The 23743-nt window shown below is 46.1% G+C and overlaps 1 protein-coding gene across 1 annotated transcript in view; it reads right to left on the bottom strand.

The window, feature by feature from the left end:
* Positions 1 to 14107: 14107 nt before the first annotated feature.
* Positions 14108 to 23743, bottom strand: part of LOC119971649 (sprouty-related, EVH1 domain-containing protein 2-like) — a 133869-nt gene continuing 124233 nt past the window's right edge. The window contains exon 6 of the mRNA XM_038807491.1: positions 14108 to 17610. Within this exon, the coding sequence (XP_038663419.1) occupies positions 16951 to 17610 (660 nt within the window). The 3' untranslated portion in view covers positions 14108 to 16950. The remainder of the gene's footprint in view (positions 17611 to 23743) is intronic.

Here is a 23743-nt window from a genome sequence, read left to right as displayed (position 1 = left end):
GGAAGTATAGGGAATCCTGGATAACGAGGGATATTATAAATCTTGTCAAAGAGAAAAAGAAAGCATTCGTAAGGTCTAAAAGGCTTAGGAGGATGAAGCTCTAAGCAAGCAGGAAGGAACTTAAGGTAGGAGTTAGGAAGGCTAAAAGGGGTCATAAAATGTCATTGGAAACAGGATTAAGAAGTCCAGGAAAGCGAGGCAGGCGGTCACTGACAATCTGGCAAAAGTTTTTAAAAAATTTTAGAGTGCCCAATTAATTTTTTCCAATTAAGGGGCAATTTAGCGTGGCCAGTCCACCTGCCCTGCACATCTTTGGGTTGTGGAGGCGAAAACCCACGCAAACACGGGGAGAATGTGCAAACTCCACACGGACAGTGATTCAGAGTCGGGATCAAACCTGGGACCTCGGTGCCATGAGGCATCAGTGCTAACCACTGCACCACCGTGCTGCCCAACAATCTGGCAAAAGTAACTGAGCCCATTTGTGCAGCTTTGGACAGGGCTCAACAATTCGGAATGTGGAGGAGACGGTCACAGACTATGGTGACTGGACCGCCTCCTTGGAGGCAGAATTAGCGATGTTGGCAGAGGGGCTGAAGGCATTGAAGGCCAAGGTTGATGATCTGGAGAATCGCTCCAGATGTCAAAATGTGAGGTTCATTGGGCTGCTGGAGGGCGAAGAAGGTGCGAATGCCACGACTTATGTGACAAAGATGTTTGGGAAGCTGGTCGGGGAGGGTTTTTCCGCAAACTCTCCCGAAGTGGATCAGGCCCACCAGTCGTTGCAACAGAAGTCCAGATCTGGGGAGCCGCCACGGGCAATCATAGTCTGACTCCACAGATCCTGAGATGGGTGAAAGACAGTCGGGAATATAGATGGAGGGCAGCACAGTGGCGCAGTGGGATCGTCCTCGTCGACCTTCTTAGCTCGGGCGGTGGTGCGGCGGACACGGACATCTTAGTTGAGGGTACATCGGGAGCACGATGGTCTGGGATTTTGTCCGGGTTGGGGTAGGGGGTCGGGGCACAGGGGGGAATAACTGGGGCTGGGGGGTAGCGGCGTCAGCGCCGGCGGGGAGTTTGAAAAGGGGGGTGGCAGAAGGCGCGCGCGGTCGGTGTCCACCGATGGTGAGGGGGACCAGGGCTGGGGCATTAGTGGGTGCCAGGTCCCACAAGGGAACTGGGGGGGGGGGGGGGGGGGGGGGGGGGGGGGAACCAGCGGGTGCCAGATCCCAGAGGGAAACCTTGTCTTACCTGCCGTCGGGGTGCTCGACGTACGTGTATCGGGGATTCGCATGTAGTAGTCGGACCCTCTCGACCAGGGGTCCGTTTTATGGCTCCTCGCGTGCCTCCGGAGAAGAACAGGTCCCGGAGATAGACTTCCTGGGGAAGACAAACAAGCGGTTGTGAGGGGTCTCATTCATGGCCGTGCAGAGGAGCAACTTAATGGAGTGTAGGGCATCGGGTAGGACCTCCTGCCAGCGGGTGGTTGGGAGACTTCTCGACCGTTGGGCTAGAAGGACAGCCTTCCAAACTGTCGCGTTCTCCCTCTCCACCTGCCCGTTTCCCCGCGGGTTATAGCTGGTCGTTCTGCTCGAGGCGATGCCCTTGCTGAGCAGATACTGACGCAGCTCATGGCTCATAAATGATGTACCACGGTCGCTGTGGATATAAGCGAGGAAACCAAAACAGGGTGAAGATGCTGTGCAGTGCTTTGATTACGGTGGCCGAGATCATGTCGGGACAGGGAACGGCGAATGGGAAGCGGGAGAACTCGACGATGACGGTTAGGAAGTAAGTATTGCGGTTGGTGGACGCGAGGGGGCCTTTGAAGTCCATGCTTAGTTGCTCAAAGGGCCCCAAAGCCTTTACGAGACGAGCCTTGCCTGGCCGATAGAAGTGCGGTTTGCACTCCGCGCGGATCTGGCAAGCCCTGGTCATGGCTTTGACCTCCTTGGTGGAGTAAGGTAGGTTGCGGGACTTGACAAAGTGGGCGAGCCGGGTAACCCCCGGGTGGCAGAGGTCATTGTGGATGGCCCGCAGGCAATCCTCCTGCGCGTTGGGGCATGTGCCGCGGGACAGGGCATCTGGGCATCGTTGAGCTCCCCTGGACGATACTTGATATTGTACGTGTAGGTGGAGAGTTCGATCCTCCACCTCAAGATTTTATCATTCTTAATTTTGCCCTGTTGTGCGTTATCAAACATGAAGACAACTGACCTCTGGTCGGTAACGAGGGTGAACCTCCTACTGGCTAGGTAGTGTCTCCAGTGCCACACAGCCACCTTGGACTCCATTTTCCACAATGTAGTGGAGGATGGCTAGTCGAGTTGTGTGGAAAACGCACTTTTCCTTGTTGTAGGTCAGGTTGAGGGCTCGGGCGGTCTGGAGGAACATTTCTGCTATGCGAAGAAGGGGGTACGCATGGAGCTGCGTGAAGCGGTTTATGGTCTGGCTATAGACCATCCGTTTCTTTACCCCGGACCGTGCTACCACCACTTGTGCTCTCCAGGGGCTGTTGCTAGCCTCGATGACCCCCTCTGCCAGCAAACGCTGGACCTCTGACTTGATAAAAGTCATGTCTTGGGCACTGTACCGCCGGCTCCTGGTGGCGACGGGCTTACATTCGGGAGTGAGGTTCGCGAATAGAGAGGGGGGTGCGACTTTCAGTGTTGCAAGTCTGCATACCATGAGGGGGGCAGGGGTCCGCCGAACTTCAGTGTCAGGCTCCGGTGGCTGCATTGGAAATCCAGACCGAGCAGCAGGGGGGCGCAGAGGTGAGGGAGGATATAAAGTTTGAAATTAGTGCATTCGGCGCCCTGGATCGAGAGATCCGCATTACAATACCCCGTGATTTGGACCGAGTGGGACCCGGAGGCCAGGGCTATGGTTTTGGACGCGGGATGGGTGCGCCAGGAGCAGCATCTTACCATTTCTGGGTGGATAAAGCTCTCCGGGCTCCCGGAATCGAAGAGGCAGGGAGTGTCACGCCTGTTGACTTGGACCTGCATCATGGAATTCTGCAGGTGCTTTGGCCGCGTTTGGGCGAGTGTAATCGCTCCCCGTTGCGGGTAGTCCGAGTCCTCAGCCGAGTTGGATTCACAAAATGGACGCAGCCGTCGGTTGCACGTGTTGGGTCGGGAAGATGGCCGCCGCCAAGATGGCCGCCCCATGACTCGCACGAGGCCGATGACGCGTCAGAAGGGGGCGTGTCCAGTCAGTGCGCAGCCGCCATCCGAGGCCTGCGGGCCTGAGAGCTGGATTTTCAGGACCGATGATCTTTTTGTTTCTGGGCCTTGGGCCTGGCCAGGCAGACCCTCGCGAAATGCCCCTTCTTCCCGCACTCGCTGCAGATAGCGGAGCGGGCTGGGCAGCGTGGACGTGGGTGCTGGCCCTGCCCACAGAAATAGCACGGTGTGCCCCCGGTCTGGGCGGGTTGCCGCGCGGCGCAGGCCCGTAGCGTGGCCGAGTCTGGGGAAGTCCAAGGGGGGCTCGCAGGGTCCGTGCCTAGATTGTGGCGGGCCACTTCCAGCGAGGTGGCGAGCATTACCATGCCCTGGAGGTCTTTTGCTCCATGATGCCTGTCACGAAAGCATCTCTGATGTGCAGGTTCATATGGATTTCTGCCGTCACATCCTGAAGATTGCAGTTCCTGGTGAGCGCAGTGAGTTTTTCTACGAATTTGTCTAGTGTTTTCCCCTGAGCGCTGCCGGCAGATAGACAGCAGATGCCAGGCATGTACCTCGTTTATGGGTTTTGACGAACCGCTTGCGTAGGATCTCGACTGCTTCGTCATAAGTAGTCGCCTTCTCGTCGAGGCAGAGATTCTATGACTCACCCGGGCGTGGAGTAGGCGCAGCTTGCGTGGCCCTGGGATGGGGGTCTCCGAGGAGTCCAGGTAGGCCTCGAAGGAGCGGAGCCAGTACTTTAAAATTTCAGCAGCCTCCGGTGTCCGTGCATCCAGGTTGAGTTTCTCTGGTTTGACACCTGCGTCCATCCTAACATAGTTTAGCTTATTAAATTGTAGTACCCTCAATAACGACGCAAGAGAGTAGAAGGGTAAAGAAGGCTTTAATAAGCTAAGAACTAGCCTGATGCCGAGACGGGTACTTACTGGCCTACAGAGCGGCCCCTTATATACGACTCCCAGGTGGGCGGAGCCGGAGGCAGAGTCCCCCAGGGTTCCAAGCCCGGTCTTAAAGGGGACATCGCCTTACATGATGATAAGGGTACAGTAATACAGTAACCATTCATCACAATAAGGCCAAGGCGGCTCTTTACAAGAGCAAAGTGAAATTTGGAACGGTGTACCTGGTTTGTCTGTGGGTCACGTTCAGAGACAGGGACCAATAGGTCGACATGCGGGAGGAGGCAAATAATTTTGTAAAGAAACATGGACTGGGGGAGACTGAATGAAGTTGTTTGTTACACCTGACTGTTGGAGTTTTCTTTTTCTCTTTCATATCACATGCCACTTATTTCTTTGTCTTTTACCCAGGTTATTGTTTTTTTGTTTATTATAGTATTGTTGGAAACTTGTAAATGTTGAAGGGTGAGGGAGTGGGTGTGGGGATGGATTTGTAGAATATTCTATGTTAAACATGGGTACATGTAGGGGGGGCTGTATGTTTATTTGTTGTGTGCATAATTTGCTTTTCCCCCAGGTGCGGGTTATCCTGCCAGCGGATATGCTGGTTAATGGGAGCAAAGTGGGGGAGAATGCCACTGCTGATTACCTGGGGGGCACTTGGGTGTTTTCTGTTTCTTTTGTTTGTTAAGGTAACTAGCCTGGGGTGGATGGAGTTTTTTTTTTGTTTGGGATGGGGGAGGGGAGGGGTGGGGTCTGATGGGAGTGGAGTGGGTTGTTTGTTTGGTGATCAGTGTCGGGACAGGAAGAGGGAGTGCAGGAGGAGTCAAAGGGGAAGGATAGATGGCTGACGATGGAGATTTCTTTGTTGATGTATTGAGGAGGGTGGCGGTGTCTATCTTGGGTGAGGCAGATTGGCATTACCAAATCTGATGTATTGTTACTGGGCGACAAACATTGAGAAAGTGCAGGGATGGATTAAGGATTTGGGGGTGGATGGAGAAGGTTTCTTGTATAGGTTTGAGTTTAAGGGCTCTTGTTACTGCCCCTCTTCTGTTTCTCTCCGGCCATTTACCCTGCGAGCCCAGTGGCAATAGCTTTTTGGAGAATATGGAAACAATTCAGACAGCACTTTAAAGTAGAGTCTATGTTGCTAATGGCGATGATCTGTAGAAACCATAGATTTATACCAGCTGGGATGCATTCTTCGCATAAGGTTTGGGAGGGGGAGGGGGCTGGGAGGTATAGGGATTTGTTTGTGGAGGGTAGGTTTGCTGGGGCTGGAGGAATTGATGCAGAAGTTCCAACTCCTGGGTGGGAATATCTTTAGATATTTGCAGGTAAGGAACTTTGTGCGAAAGGAACGCTTTTCATTTCTTGGTTACCGGCACCGTCTCATAAGAACATAAGAACTAGGAGCAGGAGTAGGCCATCTGGCCCCTCGAGCCTGCTCCACCATTCAATGAGATCATGGCTGATCTTTTGTGGACTCAGCTCCACTTTCCGGCCCGAACACCATAACCCTTAATCCCTTTATTCTTCAAAAAACTATCCATCTTTACCTCAAAAACATTTAATGAAGGAGCCTCAACTGCTTCACTAGGCAAGGAATTCCATAGATTCACAATCCTTTGGGTGAAGAAGTTCCTCCTAAACTCAGCCTCAAAATAAGGGGAAGTAGATTTAGGACTATGCCCCCTAGTTCTGCTTTCACCCGCCAGTGGAAACAACCTGCCCGCATCCTTACTATTCCCTTCATAATTTTATATGTTTTTATAAGATCCCCCCTCATCCTTCTAAATTCCAACGAGTACAGTCCCAGTCTACTCAACCTCTCCTTGTAATCCAAACCCTTCAGCTCTGGGATTAACCTAGTGAATCTCCTCTGCACACCCTCCAGCGCCAGTAAGTCCTTTCTCAAGTACGGAGGCCAAAACTGAACAGGTGTGGCCTCACTGACACCTTATCCAATTGCAGCATAACCTCCTTAGTCTTAAACTCCATCCCTCTAGCAATGAAGGACAAAATTCCATTTGCCTTCTTAATCACCTGTTGCACCTGTAAACCAACTTTCTGTGACTCATGCACTAGCACACCCAGGTGTCTCTGCACAGCAGCATGCTTTAATATTTTATCATTTAAATAATAATCCCGTTTGCTGTTATTTCTACCAAAATGGATAACCTCACATTTGTCAACATTGTATTCCATCTGCCAGACCCTAGCCCATTCACTTAACCTATCCAAATCCCTCTGCAGACTTCCAGTATCCTCTGCACTTTTTGCTTTACCACTCATCTTAGTGTCATCTGCAAACATGGACACATTGCCCTTGGTCCCCAACTCCAAATCATCTATGTAAATTGTGAACAATTGTGGGCCCAACACGGATCCCTGAGGGACACCACTAGCTACTGATTGCCAACCAGAGAAACACCCATTGATCCCCACTCTTTGCTTTCTATTAATTAACCAATCCTCTATCCATGCTACTACTTTACCCTTAATGTCATGCATCTTTATCTTATGAAGCAACCTTTTGTGTGGCACCTTGTCAAAGGCTTCAGATATACCACATCCATGGGCTCCCTGTTATCTACTGCACTGGTAATGTCCTCAAAAAATTCCACTAAATTAGTTAGGCACAACCTGCCCTTTATGAACCCATGCTGCGTCTGCCCAATGGGACAATTTCTATCCAGATGCCTCGCTATTTCTTCCTTGATGATAGATTTCAGCATCTTCCCTACTACCGAAGTTAAGCTAACTGCCATATAATTTCCTGCTCTCTGCCTACCTCCTTTTTTAAACAGTGGTGTTAAGTTTGCTAATTTCCAATCCACCGGGACCAGCCCAGAGTCTAGTGAATTTTGGTAAATCATCACTAGTGCATCTGCAATTTCCCTAGCCATCTCTTTTAGCACTCTGGGATGCATTCCATCAGGGCCAGGAGACTTGTCTACCTTTAGCCCCATTAGCTTGCCCATCACTACCTCTTCAGTGATAACAATCCTCTCAAGGTCCTCACCTGTCATAGCCTCATTTCTATCAGTCACTGGCATGTTATTTGTGTCTTCCACTGTGATGACCGACCCAAAAAAACTGTTCAGTTCCTCAGCCATTTCCTCATCTCCCATATGGATAAGATGCTGTCTCTTGATGAGATAGGGGAAGGGATGATATCAGATATATATGGGCAGTTGATGGAGCGGGAGAGTGATTTGCTAGAGGAATTTAGAATTTACAGTCCAGAAGGAGGCCATTCAGCCCATCCAGTCTGCACCGGCTCTTGGAAAGAGCACCCCACCCAAGCCCACACCTCCACCCTATCTCCATAATCCAGTAACCCCACCCAACACAAAGGGCAATTTTGGACACTAAGAGGAATTTAGCATGGCCAATCCACCTAACCTGCACATCTTTGAAGTGTGGGAGGAAATCAGAGCACCCGGAGGAAACCTACACACACACGGGGAGAACGTGCGGACTCCGCACAGAGAGTGACCCAAGCTGGGAATCGAACCTGGGCCCCTGGAGCTGTGAAGCAATTGTGCTAACCACAATGCTACCATGCTGCCTTGGGAAAGCGGGCAGCATAATCAAAGCCCCCTCCCACCCAGGTTATTCTCTCTTCCGACCTCTTCCATCAAGCAGAAGATACAAAAGTCTGAGAACACGCACTAACGGTTTCAAAAACATCTTCTTCCCCGCTGTTACGAGACTCCTAAATGACCCTCTTATAGACAGTGACCCAAGCGGGGAATCGAACCTGGGACCCTGGAGCTGTGAAGCAAGGAAGTAAAGGGAAAATAGGAGGAGTGGGCGGCAGCAGTGTGCGGGTGGAGAGAGTTGTTGCATTGGGTCAATTCTACCCCCTCGTGTGCAAGACTGAGTTTGATTCAGTTTAAAGTGGTAAATAGGGTGCACATAACCGGGCAGGGCACGTAGGTGTGGGTTCTTTCCGGGTGAACAGTATAGATCTGAGCTTTGTTCGAAGGGGATGGCGAACCACTCGCATATGTTTTGGATTTGATTAGTCACGTGTACAGAGGTACAGTGCCAAGTATTGTTCTGCGTACAGTCCAGACAGATTGTTCCACACATGAAAAAACAGGACATACGCTAGATACACAATGTAAATACATAGACACAGACAGTGGGTGAGCATACAGAGTGTAATACTACTCAGTAGAGAAGATGGGTGAAGAGATCAGATCAGTCTACAAGAGGGTCATTCAGGAGTCTAGTAACAGCGGGGAAGAAGCTGTTTTTGAACCCGTTAGTGCGTGTTCTCAGACTTTTGTATCTCCTGCCTGATGGAAGAGGTCGGAAGACAGAATAACCTGGGTGGGAGGGGTCTTTGATTATTCTGTCCGCTTTCCCAAGGCAGTGAGAGGTGCAGTCAATGGATGGGAGATGGTTTTCTGTGATGGACTGGGCTGTGTTCACGACTCTGTAGTTTCTTATGGTCTTGGGCTGAGCAGTTGCCATACCAGGCTGTGATGCAGCCAGATAGGATACTTTCTATGGTGCACCTATAAAAATTGGTAAGAGTCAATCTGGGCATGCCAAATTTCCTTTGTTTCCTGAGGAAGTATAGACGCTGTTGTTCTACTTGGTTGTAGCGTCGACGTAGGTGGACTAGGACAGATTATTGGTGATGGGCAGCTAGGAATTTGAAGCTGTCGACCATCTTCACCTCAGCACCATTGATATTGACGGGGGCATGTACGATACTTTTCTTCCTGAAGTCAATGACCAGCTCTTTTGTTTTGCTGACATCGAGGGGGATTCTTGTCGTTACACCAAATCGCTAGGTTCCGTATCTCCCTCCTGTATTCTGACTAATTATTGTTCAAGATCCGACCCATGACGGTCGTGTCATCAGCAAACTTGCAGATGGAGTTGGAGCCAAATTTTGCTATAGTCATGTGTGTATAGGGAGTATAGTAGGGGGCTACGTCGCAGCCTTGTGGGCCCCCGGTATTGAGGACTATCGTGGAGGAGATGCTATTTATCCTTACTGATTGTGGTCTATGGGTCAGAAAGTTGAGGATCCTGTTTCAGAGTGAGGAGCCAAGTCCTTTGATATGACCTTGGCTGGGATTATGGTGTTGAAGACGGAGTTGTAATCAATAAGTAGGAGTCTGATGTAGGAGTCCTTATTGTCAAAATGCTCAAGGGATGAGAGTCGGGCCAGGGAGATGGTGTCTGCTGTGCTTTGGTCCTGTCCTAAGTTGTTTAAATTCTTGGCTTCCTTCAAGACAATGTCGGAGACTCTAGACGTTAAGAGGGGGGCCGTGCCCAATGATGGCAATCTTTGGAGTGTCAGACTTGCCAGGAGGGGAAGAAGGTGGATGTCTTGGCCTTCACCTCTCTAATAGCCTGGAGGTGAGTTTTGCTTGGATGGAGGGCATCAACACCGTCGACAGCTTCAGCTTGGTTGGGGATTTGTCGGAATTCCTGCATTTGGAAAAGATAAAGTATGCCATAAGGGGATCGGTGGGCAAGTTTTACACTAGGTGGTTGCTGTTCATGACCTTTTTGAGGTGACGGTTGTCATCAGCAATTGGGTGGGGGGGGGGGGGGGGGAGGGGAGAGATGAGGATTCTGGGTAATTACTGGAAAGTATGAGAGGATAATTTTATAAAAAGTTGTATGTTTTTGCTTCATCTTTTTGTCTGTTAGAAATTGAGACTTTTCTGAATAAAATTTTAAACAAAGTCACAATGTGACCTCATGAAAAATGAAAATGTCTTGGGAATATGGATGTAAATATAATGGATACAAATGCAAAATATTTTGATTCGCAAACCTAGTGGTTGGAACTCCCTTGCGCACTCCATTCCCCCCCCTCCCCCACCACTCCAGCTCCTCCACCCCCCCCACCCCGAGCGAGCAATGGGCAAATTTAAAAAACTCCCAGGAGAAACAATTAATTGCTTGTTTTTGTAACCCCTTTAAAATGAGCACAATAACTGCCCTGTTCGTGAGGGAGTTGAAAATTATGAGGATTCCGACTCTGATACCATTGGGAGTGTGAGCACACCATCTATGGAATACAACCTGTCAGAGGGTTACTGTGGTTAGGAAGGTTGGATTCATATTCTGGAGCTAACTCAAATATATTTGGCAGTGAGGTACTTACTGAGTCATTCAGGCGCATAATAGGAGCAAGAGTCAGCCGTATTGTCATGGCTGGATGACTTGCTTCCACTCCGGTTTAAAGTTCGAAAATGGGTTATAAAACCACAAGTGGTTGTCAAAGGATTAAATAGTTGGGTTGTTTGGAGGGTTCAAACAACGTCTGCACGTCCCTGATGAAGTCTCTCGGTGTATTCCTCAATGATCCTGCTCCATTTGGTCAGTCAAAGGCCTGGGTGTCCCATGAGTCAGTGGGGAAGTTTGATCACTTCAGGGAGTCTTTGAGGCCATCCCAAAAGCATTTCGCTGTCCTTCTGGGAGTCTCCTGCCAGGACCAATTCCTGAGTTGAACAGTTGCTTTGGGAGTTTGGTGTAAGGTTTAAATGGACTGACAAAGAAGATAGATTGAATAGACCGATTCGAATTGACTCGATGGTAAAATGCAGTTTTCTCGTTTGTGGTCCCCAATTCTTAATGAAATTCAAGTTTTCAAGCAATCTGATTGGAGAATCCAACATTGCTGTATTGCACACGTTTGTGTTGAGGTGTATTGCTATTCTGCAAGTACTGAGCTTAATATATTCAAAAAATCGACTCAATTCAGGTACATTGCATATACAAGCCAATATAGGAATGAATCCTAGGATCAGGAAGGCCCAGGGTTTAGTTGACAATCTGTATTGGGGTAGCTGGTCATGGCTTAAAATAGGCAAAACAGATCAATGTTTCCAGTTTTAATCATCAGCCAATAATAACTGTTGGGAAACACACATGGGGACAGTGATTATCAACAGAACCATCACTCTCAAACATTTTAACATTCACTGTGCAGTCATTCACAAAGACAGACTTTTGCAGGGGAGGATTTTTGAATCTGTCCAAGATTATTTTTCTTAATTGGTAACTTGCGTACACAACATTGGGGTAGCATTCCCTCCCATGCCAACTGAACTCTCTCCCTCTCACTGAAGACCTTTCCTATGCTTAACGCAGCAAGTCACTGGTAGTGCATCTGCTAACACTGTGCTAGTGAGCAGGCAGAAGAGGCTGCATAGTTGCCTGTGCCAGCTTCACCAAGTTACAAAGGCCCCTTTCACTGATTGAGCAGATCTAGCAGTGTCCAGACCATCACACCTTGATTTCAAGAGCCTCTGGGAGAGTCAACAACCCACAATTACAGCCAATTTCTGCTCTGGAAATTAAGAAACCTCATTATATCGACCTGGTGTTCTATGCAAAAAGCACCAAGCTTGGACACAATTCACACCCCAGGACACATGCATCGAGATTTTACTGTGAGCTGAATTAAATTTAATAGCAATCGCTGCTTTAAGCAGCAAAGTGATTAATTTACACATCAGTTAAAACCAATGCCGAGCATTTTCACCCGCTCCCAATAACATGACATCAGAATTTGTTGGAACAGTGAGGAGGAGCAAATCTTAAATTTACATAAATTACTTCATCAAATCCATACAATTCCTACAGTGCAGGAGGCCATTCATCCCATCGAGTCGGCACTGATCTTCCGAAAGAGCACCCCACACAGGTCCACTCTCCCACCCTATCCCCACAACCCCAGTTAACCTCCACATCTTTGTGACATTAAGGGGCAATTTAGCATGGCGAATCCACCTAACCTGCGCAGCTTTGGACTGTGGGAGGAAACCGGAGCACCCTGAGGAAAGAAACCTCTGCAGACACGGGAAGAAAGTACAAACTCCACAGAGTCACCCAGGGCTGGAATTGAACCCATGTCCCTGACACGTTTAGGCAGTAGTGCTAACCACTGTGGCACTGATGTAAGGTTACATACAAAGACTGTCCTGCACTGCTGAATAACTTGCTCAAAAGGAAATTTCTTACACTGGTCTCAAGGTAAGAATTAGAATACTCCGGTTATCGTCCCACTTGTGAAAATAAATCTGTTCTTAATCGCAGATGGATTTTGGCTTCGACCCAACAGGTCATGAGATCAATAGTCTAATCGCAACTTCCTGAAACTGTTGTTTTAGGCTCTAGGTGATGGTTTGTGTTCCAGAAAGTAAAACATTAACACAATGTGCACCACGCTTCACACATTCAAAAAACAAGCCAACTTCAGCATTTCGGCTAGTAGACAAAATGGAAAGCACCACAAGATTTCTAAGACTTCTTTTCACTTTGAATGTTTTTGTTTAAAAAGATGAAATCATTGAAAAGATGTCAGCAGTGATAGAATCTTGATCAACAGGCATGATAAACTGTTCATTTTGGATCCTCAATGGGCTGAATAAGCATCACACCAATGTGTAAATACATTTCAATGTAAAAGTGGAGTCTTTTATGAACGAAGGTATAGAATTAGCCTATGTAGTAACAGTCCAGTGGGGCAGCATGCCATACATCTTCTGAAAATAAAAGTCATATCTTACATTCCAGAAAATATATAGCTATTGAATCCTTTTCTATTGATAACTCTAGTGAATAGTCTTTGCTTAACTTGTGCTGTTCTCTAATTAGAGTTTCTTGTGCGGTCTCTTATTTCTATCACTCCCTCATTGGGACCGTGCCTAGACCCCAATCTTTTGAAATATCCTCCCTAAACCCCTCGGCTCACTTTCCTTCTTTAAGATTCTTCAAAATCTACCTGACTGAGAAGCATCTTGGGATGCCTGATTATGCTCACGGCCCTATATAAATACAGTTGTTCTGAAAGGGAGTCTGGGGGTTGGAGGCAAATCTGTAACTGGAACTTGCATGAGTGGGAGAGTCATGGTAGCAGAGGTGTCCCCCTCAGTGACAGAACCATTGTTCACTTCTTTTTTACTTATCTATTTCTTCACCTTTTGAGATCAAGTGAAGTCTCCTTTAACATCACAATTCTTCTCCAACCCTTAAAGGCCAAGCAGAAATTCCTGTTAAAGACACCGGTCCACCACCTTCTCAAGGACAATTAGGGATGGGAACAAAGTGCTGGCCTTACCAGTGAAACCCACATTCCAGAAAGGAACTAAAGAAATTTGAATTTTAGCACCAGGTGTGGTTGCTGGGTTACGGGGATAGAGTGGAGGTGTAGGTTTAAGTAGGGTGCTCTTTCCAAGGGCTGGTGCAGATTCGATGGTCCAAATGGCTTCCGTCTGCTCTGTAAATTCAGTGATTCTATGAGGAAGGACAAAATAAATTTTCAGCAAAACTAAACTGAAGCAAAGAAGAAAGATCATTCCAGAACAACTGACAAATTCATATTCAATATTTGTTTTTTGAGTGAATTGATTTTTTTCAACCAAGAAAAGGATGACTCAATGAATCAGAGGCACTATTATACATTTCTCAACCAACTAAATGGACGACGTGCTTTGTTTTTAAAAAAAAAAGTTACTTCCCCTTGTTTTGCCCATGGGAATTCAGATGTGATCTCGGCTGGAATAAGGAGTTGGAGTTTGAATGGTCACAGTACGGTTGTGGGAGTATTTGCTACGGCAGCTACCAACAGTTTTGGGAAGAGTTCAGAGTGGAGAATAGGGGACAAAGACAAGAGTGGCCATGTTTTGGGCTATATCGGATAACAAAGGATCAGGAGGAGTAAGCAATATGAACCCATACTGCATCACTTCCTGTGTTTTTCCTACAATGGAGCTGCCCAGGACAACACAAGTCTTACCATGTAAAGTCTGCACAAATCCATTGTTTCTTTGTACTTCATTCCGTGTCATTATCGCAACAATGTGCAGGCTTCATTTCACGACCACACAATAATCCACCTTTCACACTTCTTGCTGAACAAGTTTTCCAACTCGCCATCGACGACATTTTGAATGCCAATCTTCCTTTCATTTTATTGTCATCTGATCAGCCGTGGTACATATTTAAGATACGACATGTAGGAGAATTATCTACTGGTCAGGCCATTATTTTGTAGTTTTAATATGATGTATTTGTATTTACATAGTACATTTGAAAAGCAATGGCTACATCATGATCATACACATTAGAAACAATAAAAAAAATAGAAGTTAAGAACCAAAATGTACATCATACACTTGATATATTTTTACACAGAGGTAAAAATGCTTATTGTAAAAAAACTAATAATCAATACAACAGGGTTTTTTTTTAGTATACAAGAAACATAGTGCAGGCACTTTCTTTTCATTCTTTAAGGTGTGCTTCGATGAAGACTGTGCACCAACAGCTTTTGGTTAACTTTCTTACCACAGATACAAAAATAAATTTGATTTGTCTCCCCCATCATCCCCACGTCAGACAACTGTCTTTTGCAATGCAGAGTTGTTTGGGAGGAATCCCAAATCTCCTCAACATCAATGTGGGTGACAGATGAGAACTATGTACAAGAAAAACCCCTCTAGCTCAGCTCACTGTTAACCTTATAGAGTTCTCACCTCATTTTACAAATTTACAGTCTATGTGTGGCAAGAACTGCTTATAAAAAATAATGTTGAAGTGGACAATGTAGGGTGCCTCAGCGGAAACATGTTTCGAAGCACCGTCAACCCCATGTTATATCCGTGAGCTGCTGGATTACTGCAAGATCTCCAAAAAGATTAGTGTCGATTTAAGCCTGTACCTTGTGCTTTGTGTTCCAATGTACTCAATACCTCACAGTGATCTTAATGGAAATAAAATCACAATTCGAAAATCTCCTGTGTGCAACAAAGCTGGGCTAATGTTCCATTTGCAATAGGAAATATATCCAGCTGTGAATTAGGGCCACTATTGTAATGTTTTTTACACTGTGCGGTTGGTGGATTAATGTCCAGTTAATGTAATATATTTCACTGGCTTCAAACACTGAAATCGATCAGTTCTGCCAAAAAAACATTGAAAATTAATAGAACTTGTAGATTTTTTAAAAAAGGCCAGTGCTGCATGTGTATCGGAAGCCTTCAAAGATTAAAAATGCAGATGCAGTTTGAGTGGTGAAAAGCAATGAGCAACGCTCTTGCCAAGCTGTGCAGAAACCCCAATGTGCAGCGCTCATGTTTATCAGCAAGGAATTTGTGACTGATGTTATTGTGCAACGAAGGAAGGGGGAGGGTAAGGATGTGTAATGCACTGGCAATTGACTCTGCACAAGATGGTAAGGAAGAGTCATCAGTTCCAACAGACTTTTTCCCGAGCTGCCTTAAAACAGAAGGATCAGATTGTACAATGCTGAGGCGCTAAAACTGCTGCTTTCCAAATAAATTAAAACAAAATGGCTATTCCCTGTGCTGTTATAAAAATATTCTTTCAAAGCTTAAGCTTTCTAACTGAGGGTTTTGTTCACTCCCCTTAATGACCTGAGCTATTAAGATTTTGAAGGAAAGTCCCTCTTCCCCATCCAATGAAGTTTATAGCCAGTGTGACCACAAGCTACACATCGGTAAGGCCTCAATGATCCTTATTCTCTAGGACACGTTGTGCTTTTTTAAAAAAAAAATGGAACTAACTTGGATCTGCCAGACTTGACTCACCTCGTTCTCTCCAAGAAATGGTCAAAACGTGCAATTCTGGTCTTGTGCATCACTCACACTGCACACTTGGCCAGGCCTGCACCTGCTCTGCCTTCAAATCAATTCAGTGATTTAAAGTTTGGCAAAGGCGGAGCAGTCTGTGAAAACTACTCACTGTGGCTCACTGCGGAGCAGAGACTGAAAAAGGTAGAGGTCAGCAAACTAGGTCTGTGAAAGCAGGCAGAGTGAACATCAAGAGTTCTCAGAGCGGAAGAGCCCCATCCGTCACTCAGTGTTAAATGTAGTGAACTAACACTGTGCTCTCTCTCATTGCACTGGCTATGTTGCTGCGTAAAGTGAGAACAGACAGTCTGGAGTTGGGTTAGTGTAACCTGACAAACTTTAGTGTATTGATAATTTATAAAAAAACGAGAACTTGTTTCAAGGATCCCAAATAAATAGGAAAGAATTTTCGACTGTTTCTTTTGTAAAAGACTGTTTTGTAAAAACCCATGATTTTACATTAAATTTAATTTGAATGTTCACTGTTGTACTAAAAAAACCTGGGGCAACTGTGACATCTTTTAAGACTCTAACTGATCGAGACCCGAGGGTTAGTCAGAACCAAATTCATTGTTTGTAACTCAAGAGAGTGATACCCATAGTTAAAGATGAAGTAAATAAGAATCAAAGTATTTGTTGATAACAAAATGAGGTGTGATTAACAAACAGCATTAATGGCAATACTGTGTTGTGGTATATGTTCACTAGTACACTTTTTTTAAACAAAAAAAGGGTAATATAGGATACCTGACTACAGGTTAAGTGTCTCGGGTGATTAAGCAGGAACCATACATGCCAGTTTTCTCATTAATGCTACATCCTGTTGGCCAGCTGGGACAATGCCACCGTGGCACATTGCAGCCAGAGTGATATCTCCCACCCTTCAGGCATGGCTCTCCAAACCACCACACAACATAATTCAGTCTCAACCTCTTACATTTAAAAAAAAATTATAAACATGAGACATCCTGTTTTTAATATATATATACCATATATATATATATATTCATAGAAAAGTCTAGTTGTTACAGTTAGTTCCATGTAATGTTTGTAGAATAGATACAGCTTCCGTGCTTGTTGATTTTACAGGACCCCAACTTCTAGATGAGTAATATTCCAGAGTGTGTTTGGTGATAGGAACTGCATCAAACTGCAGTCTTAATGCTTCAGACCAAAATGTGCTTCATTAACTGATGTTCTAAAGAAAAGATACGATACAAGTCACCCAACTGCTTTATGTTTTCCACCACAACACCTGCACATCACCCCGCATTTGTAGCATGCTCGAAGGGGCAGATAACAGCACATACAGGGAGCTATGAACGATAAGGCTATCAAAGCTAGCCAACGAAGGCAGAACCTTTCATCGTTGGTATCACAAGAACAAGGGTCTGAATAATCTCCTTCAGGATCAGACATGCAGTGATACAGCATGCTGTCAGCGCACCACATACAGCTCACTCGACGGATGCAGGTTCGAATAGGATCTGGAGCATCCTGACACTGACCCCGACCATTCTCCTCATGATTAAACATGTCTCTGCAGTACACACATCTCGACCGTTCGCCATCGTCTACCCTTCTCCGGAGTTTTGATTTCAATGGCATTGGCTGAGTCTTCACAACACCACTTTTCAAATCTTTACAGAGCCCCAAATCAGGGTTCTCTACATAAGGGTAATTGTAGTCATGCTTTGAGGCATCGCTTTTGTCAAAATGTACATAGGAATCCAGATCACCGTGCTCATTATATTTTGGACGCACAGCAGCGTATCTGTAGTCTTCGTATCGTTCTCTTAACCATGCTTTCTCCCGAGGATTAATACGGACAATTTCCTCATCATCATCTCGAAAACTAACATGACGTTGTTTCTGTATAGACTAAAATGAAAAAAAAATACATTAATGCTTTTATTTGAAGAGGTTTACTTTTTGTCATGAAAAGTTTTAAAATTCAGATCACAGGAGCAAACATTTCTAATACACTATAAATTCAATGAATGATCTCTCTGCTAAATGTTATTTTTTTAAAATTAAAGGGCAATTTAGTGTGGCTAAACCACCTACCCTGCACATCTTTGGGTTGTGGGGTGAGACCCACGCAGACACGGGGAGAATGTGCAAACTCCTCACGGACAGTGACCCGGGGCTGGGATCAAACCTGTGTCTTCGGCGCCGTGATTTCTGTTAAATGTTCTTGCTAATGCACTGGAAATTGCTATTGCTCAAACATATAAACTGATTATCATGATGAGGTGTTATAGATGGAAGTTGTTAGATTCTTACGATCACACCACAGGCAGAATTCAACAGAATGCAAGAACTTAACTGACATTTACCAGGTCGACAGGGAGGGATGGGGTAGGGAAGGGTGTGAGTGGCTGGGAAACAGGAGTTTTTTTTGGGGGGGGGGGGGGAGGGAGGAGGAGGAGGATGCAAGGTGCTGGAAAATGGGAGGGGGTAGGAAGATGATGCTGGAGCTAGGGTGGTTAGCACTGCTGTCTCACAACGCCAAGGATTCGATTGTGGCCACGAGTGTGCAGTTTGCACGTTCTCCCCGTGTCTGCATGGGTTTCCTCAAGGGGCTCCGGTTTCCTCCCAGAGGTGCAGGTCAGGTGGACTGGCCATGGGGATAGGGCAGGGGAGTGGGTCTCTGGATGTGCATGGCAAGAGAAGGATGAGAGGTTCTAGGACGTGGCGGGGTTAGAGCACAGGAGTGTGTTTCTCTCTACATGTAAAATCCATCACATTTGCAGTTTGCAAATTTACAGTTAATAGGATTACAAGCAGCATTCATTAACAGTAACCAAACCAAGCTTTCACTTCATCCTCGCTTTGCAATCGACTGAAATTAATCATTGGTGATAAATTAAATTTTCATTATAAATGTGAGTTTTTCCAAGGTAAAATTGTACAACTGACGACATAAAACATCTCACACCACCCACAACACAACACTTTCAAAACATATCTACTCCTTCCCATTCGAGCTGCTTCTGGATATGGCATGTTTGACTGGGTTACATTAAAACAAAGTTAAATTTAGTACAGCTTATGTAAAAATAGTGTCAAAAATCTGCTTCTAACTTGAGTTTAGTTCACTTTTAAAATCAAAATTAGGTTGTATTAAATTTCAGTTCAAAGGCATAGCTTGATAGGTCAGTCAATTTTAGAGGAATATGCAACTAACATTCCAATCGTTAATGCCCTGCCTCCACTTCATATATCAGATCTTGAGTGTTACACACTACGATGCAGTGTATTGAACGATATAAAAAGACAACACCCAAGGGAGAAAATCCCAACCATGGGATCAATCCTTCAATGTCTTATGTCACTGAGCATCTCAGATGTGACCAATTGTCACACAAATAAGCAGGAGGCCCATAAAGCCAGACAACAGCTTTGTAACATTGGTACCCCACCTCAACAACAGACAATACTCTTCACTTAAACAGAAAGAATTGAGATATTGGTAGTTACCTGACAGAAATTACAGTCACACCTCAACACATGGGAATGCTAAATAAACCGGCTGTGGGAGCGTCCCACACAGATTGAACTTGTGTCAAAGCACAAAAAAAAATGGATTCTACCTTCGGCCACTTGTTCAACTGGATTCAATTCTACTGAAATAGGACAGAATTGTCCCGTGGGATTCCAGAATTAGGAGCAGGTTTCCAGTTACAATTCCCAACCCTGTTTGGTCAGCTGGCCACAAGGTGATTATGGGACAATTAAGAGTTGGAGTTCCTCCTGATGTTTCCATATGGGAAAAGACACATTCGACAGCAAAGCAGTAACAGGACCCATGTATCAGTTGAAGACTTGCCAATGTTTTGGTTACTCAATCTTGGGCTGACACACGTAGGGATTCTATGGCTTCAACAGCAAAGCTTCAGCTCCCAGATGTTAAGTGGGTTAGTGACCCGTGCTGGGTAAAACTAGGAATCTTTTGCTTCCAGAGTCTGCCCCTCCACACCATGCCCCAAAACCAGGCTACTCCTACCAGATGGGACAGCATTTTTCTGGAGAATCTGAATTCGATTTTTATCTGTGTTTGGAAACAACCATCCGAGGAGAGGCCGGTACCAAGAGGAGGGGGGGACTATTTATGATGTCAGTTAACATTGGAGTAGGAAGGAAATTAAGTGATTAGCAGTTATGGGGACGGTGGAGAGTAAGGAGGCAATTGTGATTTTTGTGGACAATGGAAGTTGAGGGAGCATGGGAGGGAAATTAAAGATGGCTGACAGGAAGGGGTGGTAAGGAGGGAAAATGAAGGGCAGCTGAAAAAAATGGTTAATCTGGACAACAATCCCCGAGTTCTTCATTCATAATTCAATCATAATATACAAAGCAGCATAATCTGTGTGTGAGACTCATTACACTGCAGCAATGTTCAAACCTGCATAATAATGTAGGCTTGAAGCTGTGCTGATGTCTTTTTAAGCTCTTGGGTTCTATATCCGATTTATACATTAAAATAACCCAAAGCAAGTTCCAACTGCTTCATACCGATCCAATCTTTCTAACCCGAGATGATCCTCATCTTCCTCAAGCCTTGGTCTATTTAAGCCTAGTTTCCTAACTCATTGTAACTGTATAGTCCATCAAAAACAGCCATTCAGGGCGGCACAGTGTGCAGTGGTTAGCACTGCTGCCTATGGCGCTGAGGATCCGGGTTCGATCCAGTGTCTGTGTGGAGTTTGCACATTCTCCCAGTGTCTATGTGGGTCTCACCCCTACAACCCAAAGATGTGTAGGTTAGGTGGATTGGCCACGCTAAATTGCCCTTTAATTGAAAAAAAAATAATTGGGTACTCTAAATTTAAAAAAAATAATAAAATACAGCCATTCATAGTCAGATAATTTGTCTACAACACATAAATAAAGCAAAACTGAACTGAACGAGATCAGAAAGGCAAGTGTCAGGTTTGATTCTGGGAGTACAGGCAATTGCAAAATGGAGGGGAAATGTTTGATCATCTAATAACCCTTGCTGGAGAACAAGAGAGAGAGACGGGGGGGGGGGGGGGGGGGGGGGGGGGGGGGGAAGAGAGAGAGAGAGAGAGAGAGAGAGAACGGGGATATTAAGTTCAGGGCGAGATTTGCTTCTAAAGGCACAACATGTTTTAATAGCCTTCAGACATTCTTTGCAGAAAGATAGAAGAACAGTTGGAGAGAGTGTGCAAGGTGCACCATGGAACCACACCCAACAGGTCATCACTAAGAGAAATGAAGAGTAGGAAAAGTGAAAACACATTGGCACGGTGAGAGAGGAGAGCATTTAGCCCAACACTGGAATTGAGGTACGTCTCCAAACTATTTGTTCAAAGAACATACAGACCATTCCTTCAATCTGAAAGGCCTCAACTTCAAATATTCTGATGATTCCAACTAATGAATTAGATCAAGGCCTCTCGAGTTTCGTACACTTACCCAATGCTCCTCTTACACAAATATAATTCACTTACAAGTTTCATATTAGTGACAGCCATGGCTCAGTTGGTAGCGCACTCAACTCAACCACAAGGTTCTGGGTTCAAGTCCCAGTCCAGGGTTCGAGTACAAAACCCAAGGCTGATTACTGCAGAGAAATACTGAGGCAGCACTTCAACAGAATGTCATCACTATATAAACATCATGGGGTGAATTCTCCACCCCCCGAGCCGCATGTTTCTTTCGCCGCGCCGTCATTGGCTGCGGCACTCTCCGTTCCTATCACTGGTGCCTCACAGCGCCAGGGATCCATTTTGATTCTGGCCTTGGGTGACTGTGTGTATGGAGTTTGCGTGTTCTCCTCATAGAATCATAGAATTTACAGCGCAGAGAAGGCCATTCAGCCCATCGAGTCTGCACCGACCCTTGAAAAGAGCACCCTACTTAAGCCCACTCCTCCACCCAATCCCTGTAAATGCAACCTAACGTTTTGGACTCTAAGGGGCAATTTATCATGGCCAATCTACCTACACTGCACATCTTTGTACTGTGGGAGGAAACCGGAGCACCCGGAGGAAACCCACGCAGACACGGGGAGAAAGTGCAAACTCCACACAGTCACCCAAAGTAGGAATTGAACCCAGGACCCTGGAGCTGTGAGGCAGCAGAGTTAACCACTCTGCAACCATGCCGCCCCTAAATCGATGGGCCAAATGGCCTCCTTCTGCACAGTAGGGATTCTATGATTCTAAGACTATAAATTTGCACTGGTTCATTTGGCTGGATGCTTTTGCCTGTTCATTATTACTGCCTTAATTCCAGCTGCCAGTTCCAGAATGTGTAAAAAATTTACTTTATCTTCAGAGTCATATATACAACATAAATGCTCCAGAATTGTTTCAATGAGCTTGCAAGGAGATCATCCAAGGTGGGAGAGGGTAAAATTGCATTAATAAGATTTTCTCTGGGATCCCGCCCTCCCTGGCCCAGATGTAATTTCACAGTTGGGAAGAGAGGGCCTAGGACAGGAAGCCCAACCATACCCCTATTAAGGCCCTTAAGTGCCCCACCAGATTTGGGGTGGGGGGAGGCACTCCCTTCCGCACTTACCTGAAATGCAGTCCTGGGTCTCGGGCTCAGGCTCAGTGCTGCAGTACCTCCTCTGGCCACTGCAGCACTGTTCTTGGCAGGGCTGGAGAGCTGTCGGCCAATCAAATTGGCTGATAGCTCTCCAGGGCGAGACTTCCATCCAAGGGAGGTCGGGCGCCCTGCCTGTTGCCAATCAACGCCCAATTGAGTGCAGGATGGCAGCGAACCTGTCAGAGTTGGTGGGATGCATTCCCTGCCATCTCTCATGATGATGGGTACCGAGGGTTCACCATCCTGAAAATTCAGGCCCAGGTAAATGTATATGTTGCTCTTGAAATACTTGTTCAAACCTGTGCCACAACTTGTACAATCTAGGGAAAGTTAATAGTAATATTACATCCCATTTTGGAAAGACTAAATTTAGAGTTTGCAGAAAATGGAGAACAGGGCGTGGTTAAATATTCTCATTTCACCATTTTGATTGGAGGATGATTCAGCATTTAATTTCAGTACTTTTCATTCAAGGAAAACAAAGTCCGATCTATTTGTTTCGCTAGAACCAAAATTCCACCTCCCGTTATAATGACCTTAGGAACGAGAGAGCAAATTCAAGAGAATTGGCAGCTTCGAAGGCAGACATTTTATCATCTCCCTGGTTGCAGAAAAGACCTTCTATAGAGTCGAGTGGAAGTACCTCATTGAGGTACTAGAGCGGTTTGGGCTGGGGACGGGGTTCGCCACATAAGTGAAACTCCTGTACAACACCCGCAAGGTGAGTGTACAGACTAACACCGCCAGCTGAGAATACTTCAGCTGCACAGAGGCACAAGGCAGGGACGCCCGCTGTCTCTGCTCCTATTCGCTCCAGCAATCAAACCATTGGCGATCGCCCTCAGAGTGGCGGAAAACTGGAAGGGAATCTGAAGAGGAGACCGAGAGCACAGAGTCTCGCTCTATGCAGATGACCAGCTTCTCTACATCTCGGACCCACAAAGCAGCATGGAAGGGATCATGAAGCTCAACCCAAGCAAGAGTGAAGTCTTCCCAGTGAACCTGAAAGGGGAAGGGCAGAGCTGATAGAGAAACCCAAGGATCCCAAAAAGGGCCCTACACTGAAAATGAAGCACGGGTGGTCTGGCCCTCCCAAACCTACAATACTACCACTAGGCAGCCACAGCAGAAAGAGTGAGGAGATGGGTGAAAGAACCAGAAAAGGTATGGGTGAGGATGGAGGAGAGTTTCTGTATAGGGACGACCCTCCGAGCCCTTGCCAGCTAAGAAGTCAATAAGCCCAGTGGTGGCAGCCACATTCAGAACCTGGAATCAAATGAGACAGCACTTGGCCGATCCAAAATATCAACTATGGCCTCCATTTGCGGCAACCAAATTGCGGCAAACAGCTTTGAGTCAGCCATGTTGGACGCCACCTTTAAGTGGTGGAGACAGGACGGAGGGGGGGGGGGGGGGGGGGGTCTGACTGTTA

The sequence above is a fragment of the Scyliorhinus canicula genome, chromosome 1, assembly GCF_902713615.1.
Source record: "Scyliorhinus canicula chromosome 1, sScyCan1.1, whole genome shotgun sequence".
Classification (NCBI taxonomy): domain Eukaryota; kingdom Metazoa; phylum Chordata; class Chondrichthyes; order Carcharhiniformes; family Scyliorhinidae; genus Scyliorhinus; species Scyliorhinus canicula.
This window is presented reverse-complemented; position numbering and strand designations above follow the sequence as displayed.